The 27,023-nt window shown below is 40.9% G+C and overlaps 1 protein-coding gene across 2 annotated transcripts in view; it reads left to right on the top strand.

Annotated features, from left to right (window-relative positions):
- AFG2A (AFG2 AAA ATPase homolog A) overlaps nucleotides 1-27,023 on the top strand; it is a 189,830-nt gene that overhangs the window by 143,020 nt on the left and 19,787 nt on the right. Inside the window, exon 15 of one of the 2 annotated variants that reach the window (XM_084518088.1) lies at nucleotides 10,397-10,561. In XM_084518088.1, the coding sequence (XP_084374214.1) occupies nucleotides 10,397-10,561 (165 nt within the window). Of the gene's footprint in view, nucleotides 1-6,961; nucleotides 7,055-10,396; nucleotides 10,562-27,023 lie in introns of those variants that run through there. The other variant, XM_084518089.1, reaches the window with a different exon arrangement.

Here is a 27,023-nt window from a genome sequence, read left to right on the forward strand (position 1 = left end):
TGTAGTGTTGGCTTTAATGATGGAAAGTTATTGATTTCCTTTTGAAACTTCTGAATTGTTTCACTGATGTTGCTTCCATCCCTGCTGATCTGGTTTTTGTTTGTTTGTTTGTTTGTTTTTTGTTTGTGTTTTTTTTTGTTGTTGTTGTTTGTTTGTTTAAAAAAAAAAAAAAGCAGCATACCTATGTTGGTCTGTGAACATTTCTTTTACACTTTATTTATCTGTAGTTTGTTAGACAGGTTTGTAAAATTTGGTCACAAGCCAGGGAAAGTCATCAAGATTTTTGTGGTAGTATAGTCACCAAAGTAACCAGGTGTAAGCAGTACAGAAACTGATATGACAAAAGGTTATGTAAAGTGGATCATGCAACTTCAGAAAAATATCTCCTCGTGTGCAATGCATTTTTAGTGCTGTTTGTCACGCACTGAAGTGTTCGATCCTGAGAAGTGTTTGGAGCGAATTCTGTTTACGAATCCTATGAAAACAGAACACAGAATAGGAAAAGGTGCTGCTAGGCAGGTCCTGATGGAGCTGACCTGCTGTGTGATTTGTCGTTTCAGGAGAAGTTGTTCTTCTGAACAGAATCTCCTCCAGTGCCGATTATTTACCCAGTTGGTGCAGTGGTAATATGGCATAGGTTATTTGTGGAAAATACTGTATTATGTGGTAGATCATTGTTATGGCTTTCAAAAGCTTCTGAGGAGAATTGTAATATTTTGGCAGGAGTTCAAAATTCTCTTTCCTACAAGGAACAGGTTTTGTGTTTTTTTTTTTTTTTTTTTTTTTTCGCTAACATGTCATTTTGAGGTTATATGGTAACATCTGCCAGAGTTATGCTAACCTCTGTCATCCAGCTGTTATAACTGTGGTATTTTCCTTCCTTTTCCTTCCCTTTCCTGTCCGTTCTGCTTTCCCTTTCTCCTCCCTCAGAAAAAAAGAAAAAAAAAGGAAAAAAGAAAAAGAAAAGAAAAAAAGCACCTCCTTTTATGCTGAAACTTCAGGTGGAATGAAGTGGTTATAAAAGCATCTGTCAACACAGGAATAGTTTGCCAAGCCAAGTATTTGGGTTGGAAGTCATGCCTTCCCAACTGCTTGAAAACAGGAAGTATCTCTGTTAAGTGATGGATAGCTCTACTTTGCTGAGGAAGAAAAGGCTTTTTTCTCTTTTTCTTTTTCTTTTTCTTTTTCTTTTTCTTTTTCTTTTTCTTTTTCTTTTTCTTTTTCTTTTTCTTTTTCTTTTTCTTTTTCTTTTTCTTTTTCTTTTTCTTTTTCTTTTTCTTTTTCTTTTTCTCTTTCTTTCTTTCTTTCTTTCTTTCTTTCTTTCTTTCTTTCTTTCTTTCTTTCTTTCTTTCTTTCTTTCTTTCTTTCTTTCTGCCTCTGGGCTAATAAATGAGGTCTGCAGTTGTTCCACGTACATGTATGTAGAGAGAGAATTCTGTATAAATGTGCATACGGGTGCACACGTTTGTATGTGTGTATGAATGTACAGACTGAAAAAAAATCCAAACCAGCAATCCACTTTGTACATGATCGGTCCCTGTCAGGAGCCAGCCCAGGCACATCTTATCCCAGTGATTCCTGTAAAGCTCTCAAAATCTGTCAGAAACAGCCTGCAGGATTGCAACGGCTCCTGGGTGATTAATTGCCAAAAGAGTCTGGTTCCAGGTTCCATTACATGTAATTGTTATCTTTTCTAAAGGGGTTCTTTTATTAAAACCCCACCCCAAAAAAGAGGGAAAAGAAAAAAAAAGAGCTGACATTCCTGAGGTTTTGCACCTCTTAGACGGGAGCATGGAGGACTCCCTTATGTAAACATACACTGAAGAGGGTGTGTTACATTGTTTATTAGCTGATGATAGATTTTTTTTTTTTTCAGTTAACTTTACTAAAAATCATTTTGTTAGAAACCAGGGAGGAAGCGCTGCAGATCATTTAGAGGAGAGGAAGGGGAGCTGTGATTCCTTGTCCGTATCCAAACCTCTCCATGCGACCCAGCAAGTGGCAAAATCCTAGGTCGCTCCTGCTTCTTACCAACATTGTGGGACAGCAGCCAAAAGTTGGGACATCCTCTCTCCTCACGCCACTGCTCAGATTTGCCATGGGGCAAGAACAGCTTGTGTCTGAACTTCTCCTTGCAAATGAAGCCAGAGCCTCAGCCCTGAGCTGAGATTCTGCCGCCCTGCGCAGGCACAAGGAAGGGACGGGAGCTGCAGCCTAAGCAAGAAGAAGCAGCAAAGCCAAGCACCCTTTTTTGCAAAGAGTTCATGGCTTGAACACTTGTATGAGGGTGTCTTGAAAGTATGGACTGATTGTGGAGAATGTGCTAAATTGCCTCAGTTTTTCTAAGACCGTGTTGACAACATAGAGAAGAGGAGAGCCTGATTCTGCTGTCAGAGCCTGCCATGTCTCTGAATACACTCAAGAAGCTTGATTTTGAGCTGAATTTCTGTTGTGGCGAGCTGGAGTATCTGGAATCATATCAGTAGGGTTGCTTGGATTTGCACTGCTTTTACTGCATTGAAAATGTGGTGTGTTACTGACAGGTTTAGACTTTTATAGATCAAGGCCTGGGCAAAGCTTGGCTCCCAGTGAGCGCTGCAGTAAGTCGTGCCAACTGGCCAATTTAACTGTTTGAAATATCAGGGGAAAAAAGCATGGAGATACTAGTTCTGCAGCTGCAGAGTATCTGCCTGCAGATGTTTCTGCCAAGAGAAGTGATTGAAACGCCGTTTCTTGAGATATTTTAATCCTATCTGAACAAAAACACATAAAAACGTGCTCTGGTATTGTCTGCATAGGCCAAGGAGCACATTGTTCCTTGCAGTTGTGTTTACATGGTCTCATTGCTGCAAGGAAACAAGTCTCCTCAAGCCCTCTTTCTCCGCGATTCCCCTTGAATTAGCTATATTAATCAAACTCTACGGCACGACTGGGATGCACGGCGGTTGGGACGATGTTGTTACTCTGATCAGAAAAGACTGGGATATTTTGGTGCGTCCAACTTTGTGCAGGTGTGGGAATGCAAGGCTGGTGGGTGGTTTTCTTTGCTTGCATTTGCACAGTTTTTCTGCTGTTTTCGTTATCAGCAAGCAGTTTGGCTAGATGGTGGAGAGGCCTTAGTCCTGCCACCCGTCCCCCTTGCACAGGAGGGGCTGTGGGAGATGAGCTCAGGAGGGCACAGGAGCCTCTTCCCCGCGCTGTATAGGCAAGATAAGGCAGCTGAATAATCCCCGGCACTGCACGCCTGGTGCCATATCCCCAAAGGCAGAGGCACAGCTGCTTTCTGCCTGGAGCAGCCCAAAACCCCAGCGTTTGGCAGCCAGGTGAGGGCTGCAGAGCAGACAGCAGGCTCCTGGCGGCATCACTGGGTGCCAGCGCGTTTGGCTTAGCTGCCTGGAGGGAGCGTGGCTGTGGTGGTCGGGGACCCAGCCCGCAGTGGGACCTCGTCCGTGCCTGACAGCAGGTGTGGGGGAGAGAAGATAGCTCCAAATCACAAGCAGCTCTGAACGCTTTGGGCACGTGTAGGCTCAGAATGCTTTCACTTTTAGCAATGCCTATTAAAACCTAGTCATTTAAGTAACACTCTTACCTGTTTAAACTCACCACCATTAGTGGGAATGGCTGGTTTGCTGGATAAGTTGCAGAAGCCGGATATGTCATTCAAACAAGGGACACCAGTGGTTTCTGTTGAGTTGCATAAGTTCTTTCACCAAGTTTCGTTTCATAGGAAAAGATGAATTTTTAATTTTTCTTCTTACTAGAACTGTAGGGTAAGCTCAGTTTTGCTGCAATAACTTAAGGGAACAATCTGTAATGACAGCTGAAGGTGTTGTTTCCTGTTGGTAGCTAGCAAAGAGAGCAATCTCAGAGCATGCTGTGAGTTACATGGAGAAGGTTCCCTCTGCTGATGACATGAACTGCAAATGGGTAAAAATCAGTGGTTGAAGTAAAAAGATAAACTACTGGTTTTACACCTGGAGGATAGGAAAAGCAAGTAGATGAATCCTACGCAAGCAGGGGCATTTGCTTAACAGTCAAGGACAGGTTGCATACTTATTTTTCAGATGGTTAACTCCCTGTATCGCTTCATCTGGGTTTTGACTCGGATGATATAAACTGTTTCCCTGTTCAAGTTGTTTTACTATTTGTCGGCATATCAAACCATATATTTGTTCTCTGCCTTTAATTAGTACTTATGGTTTATGCCTGAGTAAAATGTTCCTGCTGTGCTCACTGCCACTTGATAGTGCGCATTCTTCCTGAACACCTGCTGTCAAACGTATCATGTCTTTTCTTGTCAACTTGCACAATGCTCCAGGTCTTGAGCAAGACTGACATGACAGAAGGGTTGTATAGCCTGATTTTTAGAAATCTATGCAGAAGGTAAAGTCTTTGTATAGGGACTGATAATAGGAAAATGCAGCATTTTCAGGAGTTGGTCTTCAATAATATCCAATAAAAATCTGTTCACAAATGAAGTTTTTAAAATAGTGGATATACTGTAGGTTAAAGACGCAAACTACTCCACCCCAAGTGCAATTGTAGATGTTGTGTAATGAGAACAGAGAATAATCTGCACAAATCTTGGGAGACGTACAAGGGTGGTGACCAACAAACAAGTCATCAAAGAGGGGAACTGGTTAGAGATGTTGGCATGTGCTGAAGGTGGTGACAGACCTTGGCACAGGAGGAAAGTGGGGAGGAGGAAGAGTGTGGGGAAAGGGGCTCTTGGCAAGAAAAAAGCAGTATCGCTTGACTCAGGAGCCTGTAATGACAAGACTCCATCCTTGTGACACAGCACATAAGTGTGTCACCTGAAACAGAGGAGCTCACGGTTGCCTCCTGAAGAAGCTTGTGCTAGATGGAGAGGGAAGAAAAACCTTGTAGAACAATAACATTTGGCTTTCCAGTAGGCTATAGTTTTTAATAGTGATACTCAAACATTTTCGCTTGCCAGTCTTCTCCCCTCAGCACCTTCTAATGTTGCTTAATTAATCCATAGTTGTAAAGAGAGTCCAGCAGTATGTCTAATGAATGGCATGGATGAGCTTCCCTTACCTGAAACTTTTGAAGATCATGAAGTGCGAAGCACTTCCTGGCTTGTTGCACTGGGATCTTCACCTGGCACAGAATAAGAATGAAAATATTAGGCACGGAGGTGAGCCTTGAAATGGTAGGAGAAACACCATCATGGGAGCTGACTCCAGTCCTGCAAGAGATGAATATGATGGAGCAGGAAGGCCCTTTCATCGTTATTAACAAATTCACTTCCTTAGAGTCTCTCCTGTCCCAATACTTTCCCCACTTGCAATACATCTGTCCGAACATGTGGGCAGGAACACTGAAAGGATCTCACAAACAGTTATGGCTTGTGCAGACTACAGGAACTTACTTCTAAATGCTTTACATATGTTCAAATAGTGTAATGATGAAAGTCAAAAGATTTGCATTACTAAATTAGATTACATGTTATAAAGTACCTCTCATATTCAGGAGTTTGTGTTAAGTAGGGACCACAACCAGGGTTCATAAATAGCAATTGTTAATTCAAGTTGGAAGGGTTTAGTTACAAAGGAAACAGATTGCTCTGTTATTTCCAGTTTTCTCATTTTCATCTGTGGTCTAATCCCAATGGATTATAAGGGCAGGATTAAACTTCTAGTTGCATTTTGTAGGTCCTGTATTAAAAAAAAAAAAAGAGAGAGAGAAAAAAAAAAAAAAAGTGTGTACTTGAAAGGAAAAGCCTTAAATTTAATATAAAAATCTGTTCCTACTTGTGGAGATTGATTGCAGCAGAGAACAACACGCGGTAACATTAATTTTCCAGGTGTACTTCCGTTACCTGCTGAACCTACTTGCTCCCTTACACACCTCAGTCTGCAGCTTCCTCTGCAGCATATGCTTTGCTATGCAAGTAAGGTTTTGCTATTGAAAATTGTGTCAGTTTGCTATGTTTTTGTAATTATATTTAATCCATGTAGTTTTCTTATATGATCCAATCAAGAAAATTGTGGTGAGTGTAGATGTGGCTGAAGAAGTTTGTCAGTAGGAAAGCGTTTTTGTCCATCCCAGCCCAAGCTCATCATCTGTGCATGCTTCTGTCAGTGGTACAATTCTGCATTGTTTGACAATGTCATTCTTGAAATGGGTAAGCGTTCTGTGAAAAAACTATGCATGGGAAAAAAAAAAAAAAAAAAAAAGAGGAAAAGGAAAAGAAGAAGAAAATTAGCAAAGCCCTGAAGTTAATTCTAGTCCATTCTTACCAGGAACCACAAATATTTCCTTGGCTTTACATATTTAAGTTTTCTTTCCTGAAATAATTAACTTCATAATTGCACACAAAATACACATTTTTGAATCAGCTATCTTTTCCAATGCTGTATTTGGAAGTAATGCTCTCTTTTAATTACTAAAGAATTTAATCATTTCTTTTTGAAAGGGCAGTAGTTTCTTCTTAATTAAAGTGTGTTTTTACTATTGATGATACCACGTATTACTTGATGGTTATCTCACTTTCCTGAACCCTGTTGATCCCCTGAAGAATATTGTGTATGTTTACTACTAGTAATCTTTCAATGTGTGGGCACTCAGACCCCTTTCATAACTGTTGTGGTAACAACAAAAAAATTACATAAACTTGCAAAAGAATTGCTTAATGGTATGAAGCGTTCTGGTTTCTACCAAAACCCCAACTACTTAATTTTGTGCCTTTTCCTGGCCTACATAAATTATGCAACCCTCACATCTCAACATCAGTGAATTATGTAGCTCTGCGCACACATCAATTAATTTTGGCCCCATCAACTTCCCACCTTCTGTGTGCTCCTAGCCTCAAATCAGTTTTGCATCTCCCAGCCGCAAGCAGTTAATTTTGTACTCCCAGCAGCTCATATCTGCCCGAACCTGCAGCCCCGCTTCAACTCTTCACCCTCCCCCAGCTGCCTCTCCTCTCCTCTTGCAGAGACAGCCAAGCCTCACTCCTGCTGCTGCTGCTGCCACCTTATCTTGCCAAATTTCTCCTCCTCCGGCTCAGCAATGAAGGTCAATTCCTGTCAGTGGTGGGTCCCCATGCCACCGTGCCTGCTGCGCCTTGAGGGTGGTGGGGTGGTCCTCAGGTGACCTGGGTGTGCTTGTCGCTCCCTGTGCTGTTTCCAATGAGCAAGCTGCAAGATGGAAAGTCTGTCTTCCTGAATGGCCTGTCAGTCATAGCACTGGGAGCAGCCACCTCCAAACACCTCCTTTATTTCTGCAGATAAAGTGGTGCTGAGGAAGAAGGTGCCACCCTCCATAAAGGCCTCAGTGTTAAAGGTACTGTAGATGTTGGCACCAAATGCTACAATAGGCTTCGCTAAGCAACATAGAAGGAGCTCGTTTTCCTCCAAGAGAAACTTCAACAGAGCGCAAAAACATCAAGAAAGAGATCTTATTCCCCTAGTGCCAACCTCTATGTGCAGCTCAGTTCTGATTTCTGCATTATTTAGAGCAAAAAAGGAAAATGTCAGTAAACAGTGCACAGACATCAAAGGCCTCATCATCTAGCCCAGGAGGATGAGATGATGGCCTGCAAACAAGAACGGCCTTGGTTTGACATTGCTCTGTGTGCTTTCAGACCAGCGGGCAGCACACCAGCTCTGCAGCCCACCCATGGCCTCTCCCTCTGCTCTTAGCTCCTCTGGAGCTTGCCCAAGGGAAAAGCAATTCAACAGTGAAGCGAGGAGCAGTTGGGCAGTGCCCAGGGTCTTCCAGGTTTCCCCATCTGCCTGTCCTGTCATGAGGGCTGGTAGAGACCAGTTCTCGGCAGAATCTGTTTGGAAGTAAGCGGAAATTTGACTCTTCTCTCAAGTCAGGTTACCGAATGTTTTCTCTCCCCTCCTTTTTGTCTATGTCTATTTAAGCAGGAAGTGCTACAGAGGCTGCCTTGTGCTTTTTTTGTAGGGTTCCCAGCACATCTGGCTGTCTTGGATAAGGTCCCTAGGCCTGACTGTAACAAAAAGTAATGATAGCATGTTTTAAACTCAGGCCTCCAACTAAGACTGTATATAGAAAACACAAAGCATTTGGGACAAACTGGAGGAAACCCAATTTAAATAACTGAGGAAAAAAATATATTAATTTTTTGACATCTGCAATTGTGCTTTGTAAGATTGGGTGCTGCATCCTGTTAAGAGCCTGTATCTCAGCAGAAAGCTGCTAGCTCCAGCTCTCGGTCCCAGCTGGTCAGACTTGCTTTCCATCAAACACTTCTCTGTCCCCCTTGCGCAGCCATGGTCATTCATTAGTGTGAGCTAAGCTGTCTCTAGAAAATGTTCTAATTATCTAGGCTTCCTGATTAAACCTGCTTCGACTTAAAAGAGGTGTACCACTGTATTCTTGTGAGCATTTCATGTTTCTTCTAAATAACAGAATTTGCTATGGGCATTTCCTTAAGAGCACGCAGAATGCAATTGCAGTATAATTCCGCTCCCTCCAAGCCTAGTCTTGAAGCATGTAAATTTCTCTTTCAAGTTTGTTGGCAAAAAATGGCAACATCCCGATAAATGTATGGCTTAGACACCAAATTACACACTGGTTGAGCTACCATTAGTGTGTCAAGTTGCTCAGTGGCTATACCAAGAGTGCTGTGGCAAGCAGCACTGTCTGATAAGGAAATACGGGTGGCTGGCTGGCTTCTCACTCTTTTTTTGAAGGGATCCAGCATTGGCCATTGCCAGAGATGGGGTACTGGGCTAGATACGGGCCTTTAGGCTTCCCTGTGGAGCCTTGCTCTTTTGCTGCTTAGCTCAATGAAACACTCAGAGCTGTGCACTTTCTGCTGAACGTTTTCACATTCTGTTTTAAAAATAACAAGACATCTCTTAACATTCAGGATACATTTTTCCACTCTGAAGCACCACAACAGTCTTTTTAAAGAAACTCTAGGAAGGGTGTTAACTTGATCAATGCTGTGCAGGAAGGAAAGCTCTTTCCTACTATTTTTTCAGCATGACTTTCACTGACATGATCAGGCTGGGAAAAGACTTACTGGCTGACAGCCCAGGACAGCCATGCAATATCTCTAGTCATCTGGAACTCAAACTACTCTGCCCAAGGGAGAACCATAACATAAAAACAATTTAGGTTACATGCTGAATCTTATAAACATTGTTTAGTTTTTAAAAATACTTTTTAAATACTATTTATGCACATTTGCAATGCACATTTTTTTGTCAAATGTCAAGTAGGAAAGACTGGGAGGATTTTTATTTTATTTTTTACTGGAGACAGTTTTTAAAAAATCTTGGAGATTTTTAGAAATACAGGGACATGAGCTTCCTCTCATCTCATAAATCTAAGAGCTTGGCTTCTCCTACGTATCAGATATAATTGCTTTATATATAGATAACGTTTACTTTTTGAGCCAGTCCAGAAACCATAGAATCACAGGCAGCTTGGTTGAAGGGTGCTTCCAGAGACCTTGTAGCCCCCCCACTCACCCAGCAGGGCATCAGTACAGGCCAGGGAGGGCTTGGCTTCATCTAAGCCAAGCCTCCAAAACCTCAAGGACAGAGTTTCTGCAGCCTCCCCAATGACCTGCCACAAGGCCACACTTCTCCCCTAGAGAAGAGAGATTTCCTCCAGACCAGCCTGAACCCTTTAAAGCTGCCCTTTGTGGTCGTCATCCCATATACACATATGAGGCTGTAAAGCTGGGGCCTTACCTTGTAACTATTAATTTCAACTATTGAATTTTCAACTCTTGTGGCACAGAAGGGTTCTTCTGACAGTCCAAACCTGATGCCAAAAGGTGTTAAACTACAATGCTTTTGCATGTCTGTGGTGTTTTGTTTTGTGTTTTTTTTTTTTTTTTTTCTTTCCCTTTTTGAAATATCTCTGGCCTCTGTTTATCATTACCTTACTGTGTGTGAAAACCTGACAGAGTAATCTGCTCTTCTGTATACAGCACTAATAATGTGGGATAAATCAACATGAATACAGAATGTAAGCTTTACTTCAATTTCTTTTTCCTCTGCTTGTTGTCTTGATTGAAGATCTGAACTTGGGATATGTCCATTGCCACCTGTCGTTTTGCCAAGTCCTAGCATTCCAGCACACCTTGCAACAAGCCTAAAATTATTATTTTAGGAAAATGACTATAGTTCCTTTATGATGCCTTTTTTCCATAAACTGATATTTCACAAGCTGAATAGCATTACTGTCTTTTTAGTGATTGATTCATTTTTGCATAAGAGAACAACCCCTTGTGCACATAAGCTTGATTGTTCTTGTGCAGTTCTTTGCTTCTGCTGAAATTGTTGTGTGTTTTTTTGTTATTGTTTTTAATCAACTTATGTTTTTTTTACTTTATTGATGTGATGTGTCATTTGTTATAACTTTTCCTGTGACATTTTCATTGCAGGCCTTGCTGAGACCAGGAAGAATAGACAGAATTATCTATGTGCCATTGCCAGATGCAGCCACTCGCGAGGAGATCTTCAAACTTAATTTTCGGTCTATGCCAGTCAGTGAGGAAGTCTGCTTGGTGGAGCTCGTTCAGCACACACACAGATATTCAGGAGCAGAGGTAAAGCTTTCTGTATAGTCGTGGCCACAGAGTCAATGCACAAAATGGTGTTTTTAAAACTGCAATAGAGCATCATCCAAGTATCATTCCTTAAGTCTACTCTAAGTGGTGGGGAGAATTATAAGAAAGACTGTTTGACAGAGTACACCATGATTTCTGTGTTTTTGCTCAGAAAACAGAATAAGACCTGTGTTTGTGTTTTTGTTTGTTTGTTTATTTTGTTTTTCTTTCAAGATCTCCATCAGAGTACTGCTGCCAGGGAAAGGGTGAGCCATAGTAAGGTCATGGGTAGCTCTTTTAAGGGTGTGCTGCCAGGATGAGTGCAGGGAGATGGGGGCAAATGTTCCCAGCTGCCCACACAGTTCAGCTGGGCCTCCCTACATCCCTATTGAGGGACCCTTTTGCATTCTATGATTTAGGATTGTGGCAAACAGACTCAGATTGAGGTAGAAGAGATGATTCTCAGACAGCATAAGGGAATTGTAAAGGAGTCACAGGTCACTTTTAGGCTCGTATTTTCCTGTTCCATATAATCAAGAGCTCACAGCAGCACTTAGTGTTATAGCTCATTGTTGTCAGTTAGTCAGCTTCTGACAAAGGATGTCAGGCTATTACGTCCTGTCCTGGGTAGGGGGAGAAACTTCTTCAGATGCTGCTGCCTGGTAATTACAGTTAGTGGTCAGCATAGTGGTCCCTGAATATTATTCATGGCAGTGCCTCATGAAAGAATATTTCATGTTTTCTTCATTTTGATTAATTGAAAGTAATTGTTTTACTTCAAAAATTCAGAGAATGTCATTAAGGTTGCCAACTCGACCTCTTAAAAGGTATGAAATACTGGAGTTAAAGTTTCCACCTTACTGTAGCCAGTCCTAGTGAATGCATTATCGTACCATCTCTAATTACATAGTCACCTTTTACTTTTTCCATAGCAGAGTGGAAAATGTGATTTGCTTTCCTTAGCTTCCTCCATCTTTCTGTGTGCTGTTTACAAGGGCAAAGCTAAACCTTTGGCTTGGTTCAAAAGAGGGGGTGACTCAAGCGTTTGCATGACTCCTGTGGTATTGATGGCCCTTCTCAACTGACTGGCCATTGGCTATGCTGTATGTCTTCCAGGGAAGACATTTAGCTACCACGTAAATGGTGGTATGTTTTACAATGCTGCACTGCCCACAAGTAACCTCTGGCTGGTGAGGACACTGCTGTGAGTGCTTCTCCAAGTCAAAGGAATGGGGTCAGACCTTGCCATGTGCAGCTGTGGTGTCCAGACAAGCCTCCAGGCTTGTTCCAGGAAGCTGTGTAAAGGCAGGGACCAAAGTCAAATCCACTACAGCCTTCCTCCTCCGCAGCACAGGACGAACTGTGCTCTGGGGACAAATGAATGGGGGCAACGCAGTGAGCAAAGCTGTTTTGTGTAGGACTTCAAAGGCAAAGCAGCGAGCAAAACTTTTTTTGTGTAGGACTTCTATTTGCAACAGAATGTGGGATCTTAAAATGAGAAAGGAAAAAAAAAAAAAAAGAAAAAAAGAAGGCAGTAATCAACTTCTTATTGTAGGCTTAAATGTTGGTCTAGGGAACTGTTGCAGCTATACTGCCTCTGTGCTGAAGAGTAGTGACTTGAAACATTACTAGGTTTTTATCCCGATGTCAGTGATAAGAGTTTTGCTGCCCTGGGAAAATTTGCCTGCTTCTGGCCAAGTTATAAGCCTCCAAAAACATAAATGTAAACATATCTTCCGTTGTGTATGGAAACTGTTTTCTTACCAGGCAACAACTGTAATGCTTGTATTTCAGAAATTCCAAGCATATGGGGATTTCCTTTGGATCTGGGTCAGCCGAGGCTCTAGTGGTGAATTCCTGTGCTTAGCTTAGATAATGAGTCGCAAATGTCTTGGTGCTGGCTTTCTACCGAACCAAAAATAAGTTAATGGGTCATTGAGTACAAGTACAGACTAGTTGCAGGGGAAAAAGCCTGCCTGTTTCTAATATGGCATTTCTCATGAATTTTTTACTTTGGCATCATTCAAAGAGTTATAATAATTGGGATGTAAAGAGTAAACACAGAAAAAGCCTCAGTCAGTGTTCCTTGGAAGAATATATAAAAAGTCTTGACAGTTGGCACGCACGGTGGCCAGTTTCATTAAAGCCTTTTCTTCCTAGTGTCTCCAGCTTCCCAGCTTTAGAAATAGTTTCCGCTGTTGAATGGCAAGTTCCCATTCCACTGTTATACCCTTTGTTTTCAAAAGGAATGGAAAATGCTTAGTTTTGTGACTAGAAGATGCTGTATAAATAGGGAGTTTCACGTAAAGATATGTTGAATCCTCCTACCATGAGCTGAATAAACAGCAAGTAAAGTGGATAGTTTAGTATGCATCTGGCTTCCAACTTGGCAATTTTTCAGATCAGATACGTGTATATTTTTGCCTGTCATCACTTATGACCAGTTATCTCTATTCACCTGCTGGATGTATGTTTATCTTAATGAGTACGGTAAAGATATATCGAGATAGCAAAATAGGGTGTTTACTTCCCACTGTTTCATTTGAGAGAAGATGGAACATAATTTATGAGGGTGAATTAGAATTCCCTTCTCTCAAGTGCAGGTGAAGTCTAATGTTTAAAAAAAAAGTGTATCGGTGGACCAATGTCTGTACAGTTAGCTTTTATTATACAAATCGGATAGGTCAAACGAAGCTTCAGCTTTCTAGAAATATTTGGATTTGCACTTGATCTTTTTTTCCAGGCCCTTCTGAAATGCATGCTGGCATCTCGATAGCTCTGCTTTGCAGTGATGCTTGAGGCTCACCTTCATGGATACCTGAAATCTGTAAATCAGGACAGTGAGAAATAGTTTTTAGAAGTTTCTAAATAGTAAGGTTTGGCCTCGGAGCCAATATTGACACCAAGGAGCATGCCATTCACCCACTCTGGCAACTTCTTTGGCTGCCCTGAAGGCATCTGCCTTTTCCCAGGACTGCCTCAACCTCTTGTTAGCACAACCGGAGCATTGCACAGGGTAGGTCTGTTTGCTGTGCGGACGGGTCTACAGTAACTGTACAGCCTGTTGGCTCTTACATGCTGGCCAGGGGGTTTCTCCTGTGTAGTGGTGGAAGATTCACAGCTGGTCTTGCCCCTGTTGTTTTTTTTTTCTAGGATATTTCCACTGAAGGCCATGCCCAGGCAGCTGCCACTGGGCACAGTTCAGCTAGAGGCTGTGCTGTGCTGTGCTATTGGCCTCGTTCTCCTCTGCTGATGCAGTAGCATTAGCAAGGAGCTCTGGTAGGCATGGAGGAGAAATCTCTCGTCCTTGAGAATAATGAAAATGGTTAAAGCAGCAAATATCTTGCTGCTTCAAAACTTTTATAAGATTAATTCTAGTGTTTCTGCATTTTTTTAGAGCAAAATTGTACCTTTATATAACTGAAGATTATTTTTAATAGTTTTGAGATGTCTTCATCCAGAGATTGTTCAGTCAGATCATAGCTGAATGATCTAGAGCATTTTCACTCCTATAATTCACGTTGAGGAGTTTTATCTGGCTCATTTCTTATCATGTTTCTGTAAAGTATGATTAAAGATACAAGCACAGGAGCATTTAGAAACGAAGTGCAAGTAAAGTGAGTTCTTTGGGTCTCATTAGTTTCCTGTCATGATGTCACTCCAGCTAGCTTGCATTACAGAAGATGGATCTTCCAAAAAACTCAGGGGCACTACCTTTTTCACTTGGGGATCAGTTTAGATTTTTCATGCTTATTTGCTGTTCTCTGTTACAGTAGAAAATGCCAATAGTCTCAGTATGCCTCAGAGGCATATGAGGAGTGTCTGAGGGAACTGGGGGTGTTAGTCTGGAGAACAGGAGGCTGAGGGGAGCCTCATCGCTCTCTAAAACTACATAAAGGGAGGTTGCTGTGAGGTATGTGTCACTCTCTTTTCTCAGGTGGCGAGTGATAAGATGTGAGGCAACAGCCTCATGTTGCACCAGGGGAGGTTTAGATTGGATAGCAGGAAGAATTTCTTCACAGAGAGGGTGGTCAGGCACTGGAACAAGCAGCCCAGAGGTGGTGAAGTCCCCATTCCTGGAGGTATTTAAGAGCTGTGTGAACATGATGCTTAGGGATGTGGTTTACTGGTGGACTTGGTAGTGTCAGGTGGTGGCTGGACTTGATCTCAAGGGTCTTTTCCAACATAAATGATTCTGTGATTCTAAAGCACTTCTTGTGTAAAAATGAACACAATCACATGGACAGAATCTGGTAGGAAATTGCTTGTCATGTGATTTTTAAATTATACATTATCTAAATTCTTTTTTAAAGGTTAGAAAAAAGGTTAAAGTTGGAACATGGTTTGGCCAAGAGGAAGGACACCAACCTTTATATATACAAAGACTAATGTCTTTATTAGATTTGTGTTGTGAAGAAAAAAAATAAATAAAATAATTTACAAATGAAATGGAAGGAGCATTCCTTACCTCAAATCCTTAGCGTTTACTTTGTGAAAAGGCATGAGCAAGGGAGTAAGACTCTGTTTCACCACTCTAGAAATATTTTATTCTAGTAAGTAGATGGTAAATAAAAAGGAAAATAAACCCGGTAGAGTGAGGGACTTTCTTTTATTATGTCAGCTGCTGTCAGATTATGTTTTTGTTACAGTAGTGAAAGCAGTACAGAGAGGGAGGTTTTAGGTAGAAACTGAAACCAAGTGCTGAGTTGAGTTTAAAGATGGTTAGAAATAATAAAATTTAAATATTCTGGATATCATTGTAATATTCTTAAGACAAGTGTGGTTGTAAAAATAAGCTAATGGGACCGACGGGTTTTAAATTGGTGGAAAGCAGGTCATGGTGAAAGCAGAGGCTGACATTGTTTCTATAGTATTATCAGTTTCCATGCTTACAGGAAACAATAGTAAAGCGGGAACCTGGGAACCTGTAAATCTTTCACTGGTTCTTAGTCGAAGTAGAATAGTTAATGTAAAAAATATCTTTCTCACTTTGCAATAACTCTCAATGGGAACACAGAGAGGAAAAAAAAAAAAGCTAATGAACGTTTGCTCTGGCTCAAATGAATGCACGTTTGATGCCAAAAAAGTATCTTTGCAGCAGCACACTAGCTCTAATCAACTGAAGCCTTTGACTATAAAAATATTTATTTCAAAACATACATGTACTTGTTTATCAAATACTGACATATTTAAACTACAAATTTAAAAGAAACCAAACACCCAAACCAACCAAAACCTTCCAAAGCTCCTCTCTTTCTCACACAGGAAGCCACCAACTACAAAAGAAGTGAGGATGTATTCCTTTATAGGTGTGTGGGATGGTAAACAAGGCTTTAAGAGATTGGGAAGAAAACAGTCTCTCTTTCCTAAAGTGCATCTTAAATAGAGGTGAGGGAGGGCTTAGATATAGGAAAAGCAAGACAGCTGGCAAATGTGTTATCTTCTTTATATCTAGCTTGCCATGAAGGAAAAGATCTTCCAAACTTAAGGGAAAAGCTTTCTAGTTAACATTTTTTAATGGCAATGGATCTAGTCCTATATACATGTAGCAGCCTACAAAGACAGACTTCAGGGGAAAAAAAAGGCAAGAGTAAAGGTTCTGTGACTCTGGAAATCATATCTTAGCTAAAGCTCGTGGTTTTTGTTTTTAAGCATGAGGATGTTTGTTCCTTTTGTGCTTAATTATGCTAGATGCAGAGCATGTTCAATTCCCATTGACTTCAGCAGGTGTTGAAAGTGTTTAACATATCAAGCTTGGGACTGGACCCTCAAATTTTTAGCTTCTAAGATACATATATACACACACACACACACACACAAAAAAAAAAAAAAACCTTGTGTCTTATCAGAAACGTATGATTTTAAAATATGCTTTGGTAGTTAAAGCATCTGTGGCTCAAGTGACTCTTGCTGGACACTTCTGGATGGCCTTGCCATCTGAAGGAGTCCTGCTTATCCTCATGTCAGGGCACAGTATTATCCTGAATTGCAACTTTCAAAATGAAGGACACCATCAAATTGAAACGCAGCAAGCTTAAGGCCTCAGATGAACCTCCAAAGCTTCTCTTGGATTGATGCATAGGATCTATTAATTTATATCACTCATTGAAAAGTGAACATTTTTGTGTGGGTGGGTGTGGAAAAGAGACTCAGCCTTCATCCAGTGTGGGTAATAAGGGATCACCACCTTCCTACACACGTTTATCAGCACCAAGGATGTGTTTGGCACAGGTGGCTGGAAGGTGAGGAAATACCTGGCATTCAAAGTGTTTTCCGAGTGTCAGTGTTTGGTATAAACGAGATGAATCACTTGAAAGGAAATAACTAACTACACAGGACTTCCCATGGGATTTTGCTTGCTGCCGGTCTCGCAAGAACCTCGTACGTGCAGAATGTGCTTGGACAGACTGGGAACGAGGGCAGTGTGAGTGCCTGGGTAATCACTCATCGGCACAAGGGTGTCGTGGCATTGCGCCGCATCTCCCCGTTCTCCTCAGTAGCCGCTGCAGAAAGATCTGGTTCCGTTCCCGTGTTTTGCAGAGATGGGGCTGGGAATTGTTCACCCTAAGCGGGCTGATTTTCATCATGTCTTGTCTCAGCCGAGACCCAAAAAAGATCTGTGTTCCTCCTGTATGCTTTCATGCCATGGATATATAAAATGGGGTCGCAAATTGGCATGTTTATGCAAAATGTAGGGCTTGGTATACAGAAGAGTGTTTGCACTAAAATTTATGCATGGCTTGCTCATCTGGGAAAGAACATTTTATCCTTCAGTGAGATAATGATTTGCTAATAGTTTAATCAAGCAGAGGAGATTTAATGCATCTGGCTGAAGGGACATTAGTGTTTCTGAAAAGGTCAGACCCATTAACAGCTCAGGAGGATACCGTCGACACTGCTTCCTAAACAGCTCAAAGAACAGCCATCCTTAGAGGAACTTGGGGAAAATGCCAGAGGGAATTTGAATGAGCCCCTGAGTGTGCACCGAGCAACATTTAGGTATAAAACTTAGCCTGCTTCTCAGACCTGGGATTTGAGTCCAAAGAGCTGAACGTTTGGATTCTGTAATTGCCGAACCCCTTGTGGTGCAGGGACCTCTAGAGCTAATTTCAGTCTTAGTTAACTGTTTTAATGGTGTTGTCTGCCCAGATTCTGTACAGGGGTACTTGGATTTGCATTTATGCTCGCCGTGCCTTTGCAGGGTTGATTTGTGTTGCACGCCCGTCTGGATGGAGAGCTTGCAACACGAGCACCTGTGGTGCATGGGGTAAGCAGTCCTCAGTTGGTGGAGCTGCTCCCTTGTGATGAGTGTTTAGGGAGCTACTGCTAAATGTGCTAATTTCACCAAAAAAGCTGAGGCTGCAGGGGACAGCCGCTGCTGAACATGGCCTGCTGGCTATACCACTTGCCTCCTCCTCCTCTTTCCTTTCCCCTCACTTTTCCAGGGCACCTTTTATGCAGCAGAGTTACCAGGAGCTCCTCTTCACTGCGGATAGCGAGGGAAGTGTGTTGCCAGCACAGCGGGGGGCTGCTCAGCTGTCACTACAGCAGAGGCGTATAAAAGAGGGACCTTGACTGATACTCTGTCAGCCAGCTTCACTTGCCCTCTAATCTTGCCTGTGGCTTTGCTGCTTTATTGTCCTGTTTTTGGCTGTGACTCCAGTAATGGAAAAACATGTTGCTCTTTAAAAGCAGATGGGAATTCATTCCTGAAGGAAAAAATGTCTCTTTAGGCTACTGCTATTGTTTTCTTTTAGTTTTATTTTTTGCCTGTGAGTTATTTCTAGCAACTTCTAATTTAATTCATTTTTCTTCTTCTTTTTCTTTTATTTTTTTTTTCAATCTGACAGCAGGGATTATTCTTCAGTGGCTTATATCACACACTTTCCATACACCAATAATCATAAATGTGGGTATGTAACGTTCAGAGTCAAAACAGCATGTACAGTCATCAGGAAGGAATTGAAAACATTGATTTATTTATATCTTTTGAAGTATTTTCATTTACATAATATAAAGGCTCATATCAGTGCAGAGTGCTAGAATTTGCCTTTATGTTTAAAAATAAAAAAGGAAGAAAAATAAATCCAACACATTTTCTCCCAGTGATCTGTCTTTCTGATTTAAGCCTGTAGTGCTGACACTTGATCTTGTAAGTTATGATGTGTAGTTGAGTATGGAGCTAGAAAGGAGCTTCCTGCTTTGAGTTTGACTCAACTCAAATCCTAAAGTATAAGACAAGGCGTACAAATTAGAGAAAGTGAGCAAAAAGTCATTGCCATTGCATTTGTTAGACAGTGAAATCTTGACCCTTGACTCTTATGCCCCAACTTCAGAGCCAGAATCTTAATGTATACAAGTTGTTGTAAATACTGAATATGTCTTAGTACATTAGCAAAAGATCTGCCCAAAGGTTTTAGTATCATTTTCTGTGAAACCACTGTTTTGTATTCATCTTTTTCATAAACAGGAGGGAAAAAAGTAAATATTCTTACATCTCTATTGTTGTTTCCCATATCCTGAGATTAAAGCATGCCTGGCTGGCTGAAATCTCTGTTATGATTACTTTTAATAGTATGCAATGTCTGACTGTCATCATTCAGTCTAGCTTTTTCTACATGTATGTATGTTTTCCTCGTTGGATATGCTGAGGATTGCAAGGGGCTTTCCCACAGAGACAGCACCAAGGCATCAGCTCAGGCATCAGCTCGGCCAGGAGAGCTGCAGAGGGCTCCCTGCTTCTCTGGTAAAACTGCCTTGTCAGTCTTAACAGAATCCGTCCTCTGTAAACAAGGGTAGTTCTTGGACAATAATATCCAGGAGAGTTCTCATTATTATTTTAGTTGGCACTAGGAATATTTAAATGCACTACCTGAAGGCTAACACAGGTAGGATGTTTATAACCTGTGAAACTATACAGAGGAACACCTTGTGCTGACCTACTTGTGTTGCTGGTGCTGTGCCAGCTAAATTGCCGTCAAGGTGGAAGAAGTGTTAATGAATGGCAGAGGAATAATAGAGCCCAGGAATAAAAGCTTATTAATCTAGCTGGGTATTGTTCCTGTGAATGAAGAACCTGTGTTTTAATAACAACACTAACTGTTTACACTTCACTGAACTGCAAAGATTGGAGAGGTGTGTGTGTGTGAACTGAAATATTTGAATATATAGTGGTATCTTTGTGTAAACATAAAATTAGATGTTGGCCTTTTGCAGTCATCAGTGAAGTAGTTGTTTCGTCTGAAAATTTGGAGCCTTATAATAAACAAGTAATAGAAAAATAATTAAATCAGTAAGTCTGCCTAAATTAGACTGTGAATATCTTGAACATTAGATATACTGAATTTCAGACTTAAAACCTGTCATTATTAAAGCTACACTTGTATAGAACATGCACCAACTATTCTGCTTCCCTTGCTTTCTCATATAATAGAAACAAAATTTCACTGCAATAAAGTAAGTGTTGAGTTTATTTTGGGAGAGATGATCAGTAACACTACAGTGACTGGAAAGCTTGTTTGTTTGTTTTTAACATTTTAACTGTGATATTTTTTAATCATTACCATCCAAATAAATGGGTATCATCAACCGCAAGCTTGCAAACTTGCTGTCATCCCATTTCTTTCAGAGGGGTTTTGATTAGGCATGATTTTTTTTTTTCTTGGGGGTAGGAATATTTGAAATATCAGGCTTTGTTCTGCTTTTCCTTTTTTATCCACAAACTTTAGCAATATCACTGTTGGAATTTCAGGTTCCTTGGTGAGATTAAGCTGTTCAGTGGTAATTCTGAAACGGTTTGAGAAGTTGTTAGGATTAAGGTAGTCATGGATGCAGAATGCAGGAAGAGGGAAGCAGCCTTCAAGTATTGTTAGCCATACCTACATGTCAAACAGGAAAATTTTCCGTTTTGTCATGTAACTTCTGTTTTGACAGTGTGCCTGAACCTTGGGTTTTCTTGAGAATGAGAAAATTGGGTTTTCATGAGTTGCAGTCCTGTTGAGGAAGGCACTTTCAGGGGAATTATCTGTAGCTGGCTTTGTGTTTTGTACTTGGATCCTAACAAGGATTTTGCATTTGCACAAAACTTTGGTCTTAGCATTCAAGCCATTGCCTGGAGTAGAAGCTGTCAAGTAGTTTCTTAGCACTGATGAAATGCTGATGGCTGTATGTGCTACTCTAGCTCAAATTTTTGTCTATCAAAAACTGTAAATTGTTGTTTCCAATTTATCTTTTATGGCTTTCCTAAAATACATATGGAAATACATAAAAGTTTGATTGCCTTTGGCAGAAGGATTAAATGGTTATTGGCAGATGGAAACAGCACAATAATAGCTCTGCAGCAAATTATTAGCCATGGTAGATGCAGACCTGTGGACCATTTTGCTTTTTAATTAAACTGGTTCAAACTATTACCTAGTTCTCAGTCTAAGCTTTCGTCTCCCTGCTTTGAGTAATGAAAACATCAAGGATACTCAGGTAGAAAACAACTCTGAGGTCGTAGTCGTCTTTGTTTATGACACCGTGTGTAGAGAAATGAGCCATGGGAGCTGGGTTGACCACTTGCAATGGAAGAAAACAGAGCAAAACCCCAGATGACTGCAGTAGTTAATTGGTCTTGACATCCCCATTGTCGGGGAGGAGAACTAAGAGCATTTTGCTCAGTTTAAAAAGGCTGCTCTGGATTTTGTTTGATGGGTTTTTCTTGGTGGTGGGTTGTTGGTTTTTCATTTTTTAGGGAAAGGGGTTAGTTATGATTTACAGAGGTTGGCTTCATACTTCATTTCCTAGCGAACAAAATTAATTTGTCATAAAAGTAGGCTATAACTATTTTACTTACATTGCACAGCGAAGCATAGCATTGGAGGGAAAGGGGTGGGGGAGCAGCAATCTGTCTTCTGTTTTGTCTTGTACGTTTTTGTCTTTCTTTGTGTTTTACTGGGATAAACCAGCTTTGTCTTTTTCCGGAACTGTTCCCAGTGAGCTCCCGTTTGATGAAAAACTGATGAAGGAGGGGGGGAAATAATGTAGCCAGCTCCTAGGCTAGATTCTGGGTATGTGCACTGCATGTTTCCAAGTGTTTGTGAGTCTGTGTCAGGAAAATTTGATCTCTCTCCAGCAGCCACTGTCACTTGCCAGGACTGGTTTTCTTCGCTCAGCTGAGATGGAAGGAAGGACCAAACAGAAGAAGGCAGGAGTCAGGTTATTGGGGATTTTTTCTCAGTACAGGTGCAAAGCATTTTCCCTTGCAGAGCTGCAGTGGCAGGTTCTGCTTTCGAAAACAAAAGTCACACACATAATGGGGGTGCCCAGAGCACGTGGGAGTGAGCCTCGCCCATGAGGGCTTGGGGCTCACGTTGTGCACTGCACAGCTCTCTTTTGCTGAGAGGAAGCAAAAGGAAAAAAAAAAAAAAAAAACACCAAAAAAACAAAAGACCCAAACCATATAGTGCTTGCATTCTTGGTTAGCGCAGTGGTTGCAGTCGCGGCTGTTTACATGAAGAGAGGTGTCTGGGGGAGTTTCCTTGTCGGGGGGCATACAGCATGTCTGTGAGGATGCAGGCATGCTGCAGACTCGTGCGAGCAGACGTGTTATCACTCTATGGGATCTTGCCATTTCTGTGGTCATTTTTGCTTATTTACATGATATGTGATCTGGGGGGCAGAAACAAACCGCACTGCTTTATTAGCGAAACAGAATTTGCAGGCAAAAAAAAAGCGTTCAGTAATTTGGTATAAACAAGAGTGAACAAAACCTTTCCTGATTATGACTTCTCTAGTCTGAGGCCTGAGGACTTCCAAAGAAGAATGGGCAGTCTTGTTTTAATATTCATACAGTAAGCACTCGTCGTAATAAAAAGTCAGCTCTCTTCAGAAGGAAGTGTTACAGTGGTTATGATCCAAAATGGAATATAATCAAAATGTTCAAAACTGAAAACTTACTCTTCATTGCTGACATTCAGTGTTACTAAATTTGCAAAAGTATTTGTGAATCCAGTGAAGTAAACTCAAGGAAGAAAAACTGAGACTTTTTTGAATCAGTCAGCTTTTAAAGTCATCTTTTATTTTTTCTTTTCTTCTTTTCTACATACTGTTTTTGTATTCTTGTGAGCTAAAAAAAAATATCTTTTGAAACTTATTGGTTTCTTTATATTGAAAAAAAAATCTGTATTTTGCATTAATTGACAACTGTTTATTAACAATAGTATTTATGTAAGACCAGGTGGAGAAAAAAAAAAGCATGAAATCAATTTATCATCTGTCAATGCTTGGAAGTTGGAGAAAGAAAGTGAACTTGCAAATTCAGACACTATCTTACCCTAGGCTAATTGTTTATCATTACAAAGAGAGCTTGCATGCAGGAGGGAGTGTTATGTTTTGGACTTACTTCCTTGTAACTCATAAATCTTGGCTGTGTAAATGTTCAGTCATTAATTAAGGGTTTCAAATTAATCTGCTTCCTGACTGGACTTGGCTGTTTTTGCATAGAGCAATGCTCTTGCCCAACTTGACAGTTTAGGAACACTTTCAGATGTGTGATATGGAAGTACGGTGTTTATTGCAGAGAGTTAATGAACAGTGTGCATGGCGGTGGGAGAGGCGTTTTGTTACTGACACGGACAGGAAATAGCATGGTGGTATCAGAATGCGTCTGCGTACTTTAATTACTTCCCTTACTTCAAACAATGGCAAAAATGTCTATTTTGGATCGATAAACGTCAGTGCTGAGCAAAATGTTTTTCTTTTCATTATCCTGAGATGATGTTCTGCATTTGCAATTCAACCGGTTTACTCAGGATGATCTATAACAGCCAAAAAGTCGCTCTTACATTATGGAAAAAGATTTCAATGTTTGTTAGAGGCTTTTTAAAGATTAATTGGCCCTATTTTTATAAGGGCATTATCATTGCATTCATTTGAGCTGCTCATGGAATAACAGTGTTCATTTGGATTTTGTGTCCTCCTTGTGTTGCCCTTTAGAAATTTGTTTATATATTTGTGTCTCCTTCCTTACTTATGAAGGTATAGTTGGGGCTTCTACCACATGTTTAATTCTTTCACTAAGATTTAGGATTTTTCAGAAATTCACGTTTGGATGACAATATGTTTGACATTGTATATTGTACTGTAAATGTCTTAGCACTTAGTTATGCACAGGTCTGTCTGTGCAGTGCTGAAGCTGAGTCTACTGGCTCTTCCTCTTAAGTGAACATCCCTTAGCTCATGCAATGAATTTGCTATTAAAGGCGGAGGAACAAAAACTGCAAATGAAGCATCCAGCCAGATAGTCCTGGAGATGTACCACATTTTGTAGCTATTTTGAACCCCAAAGTGTTTTCGTTATATGTGTTCCAGCTGACTGGATATGTACTGCAACAGTCAGCTTCCTCCAATTCTGTATGTGCAACAGATTTCATAAATAACTCATCAGGTTTCTGTTCCAAGATGTCTGGTTTGTACATGAAATCTGGAGAAGAAGGAATGAATCATAAACGTGAACTAAAAAGATCTCTAGTTAGCTATTTGAAGCCATACTGTTCCATTTTGGAAAGCATGTTGCTGCTCTTGTTTTCTTTGTCTCAGAAGTGCAAAGGGATGCCACAGCTCCACCAAGAAACTCACATACTGTCTTGTGAACCTGCCTTTCTTTATACATGTGTTGCACTGGGGAAGAGATTTCCTGCATAATTGCTAACTGCTAATTGGAAATTGGTCTGACCCAGTTTCAAAGTTTTGAGGGGGGTTGAAATCTGCATTTCAGCTGAATTTCATCGCCTTCATCCCTTCAGCCAAAGCCAGACTTTTAATACCAGCTCATTTCTGGCCTAGTCAAAGTTGAGGTTGTTACCCTACAGCATTTCTTGAGATCTCCATGTGCATAAAAATTCCCCTGTAACCAATGGAATTATTTAATGCACTGAAAATCAAGTTCATGTTTAAGCTTGCTAAATCCAAGGATTATTTATTTAATTCCTAAAGATTAAAATGTCTTCCAATTTAATGTATATTATTACCTAGACAGCAGGAATAACAGAGGTTGTATCCAGGTAAGTTCCATTCTTGAAGGCATATTCCATTGCTGCCATTTATTTGCCCATCGTCATTTGTCTGGCTGATCATGAACTACCCAACACACTCAGTACCATTAGGCTGTGATTCAGCAAAATGATGTCTCCATGATCAAGAAAACTCCTCACATTTTAATTGGATCAAAGAGTTGACATGTTCCCCGTTTCATTTAGTCCCAAGCGAAGTCGTTGTAAATGCACCACAAGTTCCAGGTCTTTCAGGACTGCTTTTTGCAGATTTCTGATATGAGCCGTGACTATATGTGTTTGTGAGACATAGTGGCCAGGTGAATAACTCTTCTTTTAACCAGCATTTTGGAATTGAGCAACTTGATGCTACTGTTAGGCGTGCTTGAGGACAGCTTTACTATTAACAACAAGCCTGCTGCTCTTTTCACATCCTTCTGAAGCAGCAAACTCTGTGGGATTCCTGCCATCCAAGACCTTCTTTCAAAACCAGTTTCATGTGCAAGAATCACCTCCAAGGATGTGCAGGTGGGGAATAAGCCACCAGCTCAGGCTGGCAGTGGCAATTCAGGTGAGCTGCCAGGTGCATGCCATGCCAATGCCACAGCTGGGAGTGTTTCAGTTACGGCTTCGGTGTAGGTGCACCCTGGTGAGTGCCGACCTTCACAGGAAGTGCCAAGCCTGCAGCCTGCCTTGAATCCTTTTTTTTTTTTTTAAATATATATTAAAAAAGAAAAGCATCACAAGATATAAGCAGTAGTGTTCAGCACTGTGTGTCATGATGACAACTGCGTTTTACTTTTTAGATAACTTTTGACTAAACTTTTGTTAAACTGATAGCTTTTAACTTGTTAAAAGCACCATGTGGAGCACAATAGGAAGGCTTGCTAAAGTATGAAATATAGAATTAAGAAACTGTGGCAATAAATCTCTCTTCTGCCAATCCTGCATTTCATTTGAAACAGCCCTGGACTTGCAGGGAGATGGTTGGATTGTATAAAAGATTTCTTCTTTCTTGTGAATTTCATAATTCATTTGACACATCATATTCAGTAAGAGGTAAACTGTATTTCAAAGCCTGAAACAGTGCTGGTGTTCAGATTTATCACTGAAATCTGTTGTTACACAAGGCTCGGAAGGCATTCAGCATTGTATGTGGCAGCATCTGTGGGCCACCGACGTAACAGGAGAACCACTTGTGTCGTGATGCCTAGTTCCACATACAGCCAGGTGCTGGGGCTGGTCTTCCCTGTAGAGAGGCTTTCGGAGAGATTGCCAGCCAGTTTTACTCAAGAGAAGCCTAAACAGAGGGCTGCAATGACAAAGATGATGATCCAGTCCTCTTCTTATACATGAGGTATTTTAGTTCAGAGTTGTGGTTTTGAGCCCTTTGTGTTATGAGGTATCATCACCTAAAAGAACTGAGGATAATTTTCTAGTCCGTTTGCCTTATTTCTTCTCATTTACTAAGTTGGACTGTTTTTGCAATGTGAAGACTCAAAATCAGGAGTTATGTTCACAATACCGTTGTAAATTGCGTTATTGTAAATTGTGTCTTTGGCAGGACACACATCTGTTTCAGTACCTGGTCCTGTGGGATGTTCCCAGTAAGTTCCCCATCAAAACCAGCGTAGCTTGGGCTGGTGCTGGTTTCACTGCCATTTTGACACCATGTCATTGAAAGAGAGACTTGGACGATACAGCAAGGAAGCTTTGAAAGTTGGTAAATTAAAAAATAAAATAAAATAGTTTAAGGGGGGGGGAGGGCAGAAGGCAGACATACCATGCTTTAAACAAGGAGTCTGTTTTAATAAAGCAGAAGGTAGTGAAGAAATTCACGTGGATTAAAGCAAAACAAAAACGAAGAGACAGAAAATAAGGAATAAAAAAAAAAAAATTAAGAGTAACATGGATAATATGGGAGAAGCTGAGGGATTATCAGAACCAAGCATGCATCTTCCAGGAAATTGTAATCAATATAAAGAAACATTCATAGCAAAGAAAATGGCTGGAAATTCAGAATGAACAGGAATAAATAAATAAATGAGGAGGGGGTGGAAGAGTAATGCAGCAGTTGAGCCTATAAAAAAGTGCTTAACACTGCTGTCTGTACGAAGGTAAGTAAAGAGAGCAAGTTAAGGTAGATGCCAGGGCCAGTGACAGCACTGGGGACTAGAGGAGCCCCTCTGCTCATCTCGCGGTGCTGGGGCTCCCGAGGCTTTTTCTGCCGAGCCAGCGCAGATCCTTGCCATATTCCCTGGTGAGCGTCGCTCGTGCTGTGGTTTCTCAAGGTGAACAAAACGACGTTGTTGGTGTTAAAATGATAAACCTAGTCCAGTCCTAGTCCAGTCAGGATCCGCACAGAACAGGTTGTTCCCTGCAAGTCGGAACAACGCTGATAACATTTGGCAGGAATAGCAAATACGCAT

This window comes from Aythya ferina, assembly GCF_964211825.1.
Source record: "Aythya ferina genome assembly, chromosome: 4".
Taxonomy (NCBI): domain Eukaryota; kingdom Metazoa; phylum Chordata; class Aves; order Anseriformes; family Anatidae; genus Aythya; species Aythya ferina.